The 8,051-nt window shown below is 45.4% G+C and overlaps 2 protein-coding genes across 2 annotated transcripts; both read right to left on the bottom strand.

Annotated features, from left to right (window-relative positions):
• Positions 1–848: 848 nt before the first annotated feature.
• Positions 849–1,952, bottom strand: LOC138352195 (uncharacterized transmembrane protein DDB_G0289901-like). Its single transcript, XM_069304470.1, has one exon. It carries the CDS (start codon positions 1,950–1,952, stop codon positions 849–851), a length of 1,104 nt encoding a protein of 367 aa, XP_069160571.1.
• Positions 1,953–2,488: 536 nt separating this feature from the next.
• LOC123763496 (uncharacterized protein DDB_G0290301-like) lies at positions 2,489–7,831 on the bottom strand. Its single transcript, XM_069304471.1, has 3 exons — positions 7,694–7,831; positions 3,889–4,074; positions 2,489–3,154 (listed from the first exon to the last, which is right to left on the bottom strand). The coding sequence occupies exons 1-3, from the start codon at positions 7,829–7,831 to the stop codon at positions 2,489–2,491; spliced, it is 990 nt and encodes a 329-aa protein (XP_069160572.1).
• Between the last annotated feature and the right edge of the window lie 220 nt (positions 7,832–8,051).

The raw sequence follows: 8,051 nt of genomic DNA on the forward strand, positions 1-8,051 counted from the left end.
TTGACGTCAATGAACATCTTTTTTTTTGACGTTCATTGACGTCTTTTTTACAGGTGGTGGTGGGGAGGGAGGGGGGGTACATGTTAGTCTCATGCTTAATATGCCTTCAATGATTTCTATTGTTACAGCATTTAAATGCATCCACTTTGGCTTTTGCAGGAGCTGTGAGAGGGTGTAGTACAGGGTGTAGTACATGGGTTATGACGCAGTTCTTCGCCAAACATTCCCCTCCCCCCCCCAACGTGCTCACCAGGCACTGGCGGATATTTGCATTGACTTAAGAACCGTCCATTTGCATAATATCCTCCTCCTCAGCTCTCTAGCTCCATACGGTACAGATGACTTAGCGTCGTCGTCGTCCGGCTGACGTTTAAACGCACTGACGCAAGAAAGGGATGTTACCTACACAGGTAGAACGAGACGGCATAGTTGGATAAACGCTATTTCGTTGTTTCTTCGGGAAAATAAAGTTTGTTTTGGGTTAAATTGTGTGTGTTTGTGTGTGTAAGTGATGTGGGGCGATGCGTCTAAGCTTGCTTTGTTTACTAATCATCCTCGTCAAGCAACATTACTAGCACCTGTGGTGGGTAACGACACCTGTGGTCGGGGACGAACCCTGAGGTAGGTATGACACCTGTGTACATGGTTACAGTGACTGTATAGTTATGACAATGACTGCAGTGACGACAGTAAATGTTGACTGTGATGGGAACAGTGACTGTGGTGGGGGAGGGAGAGTGAATATATATATACCTCTGTGGGAGAGCGGTCTTCCCACAGGGGATGTGGTGGTGGTGGTGGTTGTTGAGGGGGTGGTGAAGGGGTAGTCGTGTGGTTACGAGAGGCTGTTAACACGGCTGGTAGGGTCGTTTGGGTGATTGATTGCCACTCATTCTTGCCACTTGTAACTCGGCAATTCGCATGCATGCTGCTGTACAGGGTCCGCGGATACAGGAGCCTCCAGTACTGTTTCCTAGGATACAGGAGCCTCCAGTACTGTTTCCTAGGATACAGGAGCCTCCAGTACTGTTTCCTAGGATACAGGAGCCTCCAGTACTGTTTCCTAGGATACAGGAGTCTCCAGTACTGTTTCCTAGGATACAGGAGTCTCCAGTACTGGGTCCTAGGATACAGGAGCCTCCAGCACTGTTTCCTAGGATACAGGAGCCTCCAGTACTGTTTCCTAGGATACAGGAGTCTCCAGTACTGGGTCCGCGGATACAGGAGCCTCCAGTACTGTTTCCTAGGATACAGGAGCCTCCAGTACTGTTTCCTAGGATACAGGAGCCTCCAGCACTGTTTCCTAGGATACAGGAGCCTCCAGTACTGTTTCCTAGGATACTGGAGCCTCCAGTACTGTTTCCTAGGATACAGGAGCCTCTAGTACTGTTTCCTAGGATACAGGAGCCTCCAGTACTGTTTCCTAGGATACAGGAGCCTCCAGTACTGTTTCCTAGGATACAGGAGCCTCCAGTACTGTTTCCTAGAATACAGGAGCCTCCAGTACTGTTTCCTAGGATACAGGAGCCTCCAGTACTGTTTCCTAGGATACAGGAGCCTCCAGTACTGTTTCCTAGGATACAGGAGCCTCCAGTACTGTTTCCTAGGATACAGGAGCCTCCAGTACTGGGTCCTAGGATACAGGAGTCTCCAGTACTGGGTCCTAGGATACAGGAGCCTCCAGTACTGTTTCCTAGGATACAGGAGCCTCCAGCACTGTTTCCTAGGATACAGGAGCCTCCAGCACTGTTTCCTAGGATACAGGAGCCTCCAGTACTGGGTCCTAGGATACAGGAGCCTCCAGTACTGTTTCCTAGGATACAGGAGCCTCCAGTACTGGGTCCTCGGATACAGGAGCCTCTAGTACTGGGTCCTCGGATACAGGAGTCTACATAGACTTGGTTCAGAAGTCTGAACAAAGAATTATTCTTCAAGCTACACATTCCATGCATTATATGTTCTACAATTTCCAGCACTGGAATCGATTCTTCGTCTCGTCAGACAGAAATGAAAACGATATACTGAATAAACAGAACCTCACAAACACTGAAGAGGAGTAGAAACAGGAGAGACATGATAATGATGTACAAAATACTCAAATTTAGAAGATATGACATCAGTGGCGCCACATGGTTTGGAGTATATTGCTACTGCAGGCTATAGTTGCCAAGGAATGAACTAATAGTAAACATAGTGTCAACATTGGCACTGGATGGCAATAGTGATGTTGCCAGTTGACGTGAATTGAATTCGTGGCAGACAAAGTAACAAGAGTGTTACTAGGTAGGGTTTTTTTTTTTTAGTGGTTGTGGCAGTCGTTTGGGTACGAGTAAGTGGCCCTGAGTGGGGGGGGGGGGGGGAGTGAACTAGCCTAACCAGTTTGGCAGGTTGTTCCCCCTGCTTCTGCTTCTTCTAACGACCGTATAGACGGGATATGCCTGCAGCATCGCCTTATTCTTTGTGCGAGATGAGCCAGAAACCTCAGCTATCAACACCCATGAATTTTGTATTTGTTTTTTTTTTTTTTTTTGGTTGCTGCTCCTGCTTTTGTGTCTGCTGTTTGTGTCTGCTGTTTTGTGTCTGCTGTTTGTGTCTGCTGTTTTGTGTCTGCTGTTTTGTGTCTGCTGTTGCTTTTGGGTCTGCTGTTTGTGTCTGCTGTTTTGTGTCTGCTGTTGCTTTTGTGTCTGTTGTTTGTGTCTGCTGTTGCTTTTGTGTCTGCTGTTTGTGTCTGCTGTTTTGTGTCTGCTGTTTTGTGTCTGCTGTTTTGTGTCTGCTGTTGCTTTTGTGTCTGCTGTTTGTGTCTGCTGTTTTGTGTCTGCTGTTGCTTTTGTGTCTGCTGTTTGTGTCTGCTGTTTTGTGTCTGCTGTTGCGTTTGTGTCTGCTGTTTGTGTCTGCTGTTGCTTTTGTGTCTGTTGTTTGTGTCTGCTGTTTGTGTCTGCTGTTGCTTTTGTGTCTGCTGTTTGTGTCTGCTGTTTGTGTCTGCTGTTTGTGTCTGCTGTTTGTGTCTGCTGTTTTGTGTCTGCTGTTGCTTTTGTTGCTGCTGTTTGTGTTGCTGTTTTGCTCTTACTGCTTTTTTTATTGTACTTTTACTGCAAGTTTTTTTGCTGTTCTTTCTGCTGCTAGTTTTGCTAATTTTACTTCTGCTGGTTTTGCTCTTTTTATTGTTTTTTATTACTTGTTCTTGACTTAAAGTTACTTTAGACAGTTATTCTGATGTTGACTTTGTAACTTTAGTTGTTACAAAGTTATGAACAACTTTAGTTGTTCACAACAGTTATGAACACTCATGTGTTCATAACTGTTGTGGCTGCTTGAACCCCCTTGTAGCCGACTGTTCCATTAGACTGTTCCATTAGACTGTTCCATTACTCACAACACATCTCACTTCACACTGGTAATGTTCGTTGGTGGTGGGTGGTGGTGGTGGTGGTGGTGGTGGTGGTGGTGGTGGTGGTGGGTGGTGGTGGTGGTGGTGGTGGTGGTGGTGGGTGGTGGTGGTGGTGGTGGTTGTGGTAATGGGGTTTTTATTGTTTTCTTTTTTTCAAGCTTTTGTTTTTGTTCAAGATTTCTGTTCGTGTTCACATTCGTGTTCAATGCTGCTTCTAGTGTTCAAAGTTATATTTGGTTTTCAATCCCGCGTTTAAGACTATTCTTGGAGTTAATATCGGTGTTAAATGTAGTCCCTGGTGTTAATATCGGTGTTAAATGTGGTCCCCTGGTGTTAGCGATGATGTTAAATACGGTCCCTGGTATTATTGTTGGTGTTTAATGATGTCCCCTGATGTTAATATTGGTGTTAAAGCGGTCCCCTTGTGTTAATCATAGTGGTAAATATGGTCCCCTGGTGTACAGTGTTGTGTTAAATATAATCCCTGTTGTTGGTGTTACGTGTGGCACTGAGGCCTCCAAAAGGCAGGGGTGGGGGCGGTGGGTGGCGGCTGTGGTGGGTGGCGGTGGGTGGCGGCTGTGGCGGGCGGCGGTGGGTGGCGGCGGGTGGTGGCGGTGGGTGGCGGCGGTGGGCGGCGGTGGCGGGCCTCGCTCATTACCCGGCAGTAAATGTTTACGAGCCGAGAGCTACAAATGTTTCACCACAAGTTTACGACTCTGGGATATACAGTGGCGAAAATGGAGTGATGGAGTGGAGTGGAGTACTCCGGGAAAACCTCTTCGTCCCTGGGAGTGGAGGGAAGGTGTAGGCACTCCATCACCAGTTCCTGGGAGTGGAGGGAAGGTGTAGGCACTCCATCAACAGTTCCTGGGAGTGGAGGGAAGGTGTAGGCACTCCATCACCAGTTCCTGGGAGTGGAGGGAAGGTATGGGGCAGTCCATTTCTTCTTTGGGAGTGGAACGGTGTGAAAAAACTTCTCTCCTTCTTCATTGTGAATTTCAAATGATATTTTATCATTATCAATATTATTAATATATTGTAATATATATATTATTAATATATAAGGGAGCCGGTCGGCCGAGCGGAGAGCACGCTGGACTTGTGATCCTGTGGTCCTGGGTTCGATCCCAGGCGCCGGCGAGAAACAATGGGCAGAGTTTCTTTCACCCTATGCCCCTGTTACCTAGCAGTAAAATAGGTACCTGGGTGTTAGTCAGCTGTCACGGGCTGCTTCCTGGGGGTGGAGGCCTGGTCGAGGACCGGGCCGCGGGGACACTAAAAAAAAGCCCCGAAATCATCTCAAGATAACCTCTCAAGATAGTATTATTATTATTGTGTTATATTCCTTAAACACAAATCCAGTAAGCTTCCTTGTTTGGTTATTTCAATGGGATGTTCATATTACCTTTATTCGGTGAAGCTGAGTATTTACAACTACTCCTCCTCAGCCTCTCACACAAACCACTCTTGTTCACTAATGAACAAAAGTGCCCATGAAAGCTGATAAGTTCATGAGGCAGCCTCATATAAACCCGCGATATTAGTTCTCGTGTTAGACAGCAATCATTGTAAATGTCTCTCTACATCCTTCATGTGCATTTCCATCACCTTTGCTTCTGTAAATCATGATATATCATTGGCATGAGGGATGACTATGCCGCTTGTATAGTATAGTTTGTGTTCTGTCAAGTCTGTGTGCAGGATATGAGGTCTTGTCCATTCAGATTATTAGGAAGGGACATGTTCTGAATTTATATTTGGTGGGTATGTTCATTTGTTATCAATGAGAGCTGTTATCAGATAAGTTACCCTTCGCTTGAGGTTCTGGGTCATCTTTAGTTAATCTGACAGGTTATCATAGGTTTTCTGGTTCTCTCTAATTTGTATACTAACCCAAACAATTGTTATCATCTAAATCTAGAGGCACATACAGAGGTGGTCGGAGTCTTCTTAAAGTAGTTCTTCCTTGTTCTGCAAATACACATCCTTGAGCCGCATGCCTTTCACCATATCACTTGAAACAATCTTTCTATTGAGTAATTCCCTCCTCTTCCTCCTCATCATCTTCTATTACAATTTCCGTGTATACCGTCGCTACTACAATGAGGACAATCGCGTAGCGAACGACCATCATCACCATACTAAAAACAATCCTTTCCGTTGCCTCCTAATATATCGTCCTCGTCTGTAAACTTCATTACTTTGCATGCCAAAACTTGATTATAAACTCGTGTTGCTCAATAGTGCAGGTCAGAGCATGGGGTACACTCCATCTAAGAGTAAATACAACCCCGAGATATGTGGTCCCGTCGTTGTATTTGAAGACCATCAAATTTTGTATTTTTATGGTACTCTTTGATGTGTTATGTAACGTGAGTGTTTCTCGCTGCCCTCTCTGTCTTAATTTACGCTTGCTAGAATCTTCTATCTACATTTTTTCCCAATTTCCTCAATCCCCCATCGGCTGTGTACAGTTTCAATGTTCCCCCTCAATCTCTACACCCTCTGCACTCTCCATCGTCTCCAGTAGGCGGGACCAAAGAGCCAAAGCTCAATCACCGCAAGCACATTTAGGTGAGTACACACTCCATTCAAACTAAGATCATTACTTTGGTGCGTTGAAATCTCTGGCGATAACACCGCCTCCTACCTTGAGGTGTTTCCGGGGCTTAGCGTCCCCGCGGCCCGGTCGTCGACCAGGCCTCCTGAGACTAATGAAGCCTGTCTTCTCAATCTTTCCACTCCCGTTGCTGGGGACAGGAAGCCTGGTCCTGGATTTATCGAGGTCCTCCTAGGTACCCCCTACAGACCTTCCCCTGAATGCAACCCACAACAGTGAACCACCCTAACTGCCGGTGAATATAAACATCAGGTGAAATTAAACGTGTCTACTCATTTTTTATTTTGTTTTGCCCTTGGTTATGAGCTGAGGACATAGACCGCTGAGCCACAGGACCCGGAGTAACCTTGAGGTGAAAGTCCATCTGTACAGCTGTTGACAAGTCTGAAGAACATGTTTGAATTACCATGACGTGTCTGTGTCTCTACTATCGGAAGATTTAAGAGCTATTGAAGAGGACTATTATGTAACCTGCTGTAGTGTACTTAACAAACGCATATAACACGAATATTAGGAATGGACTGTACTTGCGATATCCATTTTTGACTTTACTACCACGTGACCCAAACTTACCAAGGGGCCAGATTTACGATGCAGTTACGCAAGTACTTACGAACGTGTACATCTTTCCTCAATCTTTGACAGCTTTGGATAAATTTATTAAACATTTTACAAGCATGAAAACTTCCAAATCAACTGTTGTTATTGTTATAAACAGCCTCCTGGTGCTTCGGAGCTCATTAACTGTGTAATAATTGTAAACACAGCCGCTAAAGATTGAGAAGAGATGTACAGGTTCGTAATTGCTTGCGTAACGGCTTCGTGAATCTGGCCCCAGATCTGTAAGTTCAACTGTGTGCAATGATGTGGATGCAATTGCTCTACATTTTAATAGCAACGCTGAACCCTATGACACACACACACACACACACACACACACACACACACACACACACACACACACACACACACACACACACACACACACACACACACACATCGCTATCCACTCAAGGGGCCTCGCGGCTGAGTGGATAGCGCTCGGGAGTCGTAGTTCTTAAGGCCTGGGTTGGATTCCCGGACGAGGCGGAAACAAATGGGGCCAAATTTCTTTCACCCTGATGTCCCTGTTCTGTAAATAGGTATCTGGGAGTTAGACAGCTGTTACGGGCTGCTTCCTGGGGATGTGTGTGTGTGTGTGTGTTAGAGAAATATATGTAGTAGATATAATAGAGAAAAATAGATTGGTTAGAAAGGCGGAGTCCAAGAGCTAATAAGTTCCATTCTGCAGACACAAATAGTAAGTACAAATAGTATTTTCTAATGAGTTTAGGTCACGACATTCCTACAGAGGAAATAGTATGTACAGAGATGTCCAGGTCTTAACCTCCGCGCTGATGTCCAGCTCATCACTCTTCAGAGATATCCAGGACCTCATCACTTCTCAGATGTCCGGAACTTCAACCTCTCTGTGAGATGTCCAAGTCATTCAGTGGTATACAAGAAGGAACTCTCGCAAGTCCTCTACATTATTCATACTGAGGACTTAAATGCAGATATGAGAGCTGTTTAGAAGCTACTTAATTTAATAATCTAAGCTGTAGCCACGGCATGACACTACATGAACCCTGAGTTAGGCTCTGACGTCGACGTGGTGCTGCATGGACTCTGATTTAAGCTCTGACGTCGACGTGGTGCTGCATGGACTCTGATTTAAGCTCTGACGTCGACGTGGTGCTGCATGGACTCTGATTTAAGCTCTGACGTCGACATGATACCTCGTGACCACTGAGCTGAACTGTGCAGTTGTCATTGCACTGCATGATCCCTGAGATAAACTGTGATATCGGACTGGTACTACTTGAGTATAGCACCACTGTGGACTTGAGTTTGTTCAGTGGGTCACTAAAGTCATTAGTATGAGGCCGCCATCCTCATACTAAGGACTTATCACACCATCCTCAATTTATGGATATGTATAGGATATTTCTATATCCTACACAATATTGAAATATTGGATATTTCTCTGCTATAGAAACTAGT

The sequence above is a fragment of the Procambarus clarkii genome, chromosome 52, assembly GCF_040958095.1.
Source record: "Procambarus clarkii isolate CNS0578487 chromosome 52, FALCON_Pclarkii_2.0, whole genome shotgun sequence".
NCBI classification, from domain to species: Eukaryota; Metazoa; Arthropoda; class Malacostraca; order Decapoda; family Cambaridae; genus Procambarus; species Procambarus clarkii.

Coding starts and splice junctions, on each gene's coding strand:
- LOC138352195 (XM_069304470.1), bottom strand. CDS start 1,952: ATGCATGGAATGTGTAGCTTGAAGAATAATTCTTTGTTCAGACTTCTG.
- LOC123763496 (XM_069304471.1), bottom strand. CDS start 7,831: ATGCAGTGCAATGACAACTGCACAGTTCAGCTCAGTGGTCACGAGGTA. Junction 4,075..7,693: donor CCATGCAGCACCACGTCGAC/GTCAGAGCTTAA, acceptor AAACATTTGTAG/CTCTCGGCTCGTAAACATTT. Junction 3,155..3,888: donor TGGAGGCCTCAGTGCCACAC/GTAACACCAACA, acceptor AACAATAAAAAG/AGCAAAACCAGCAGAAGTAA.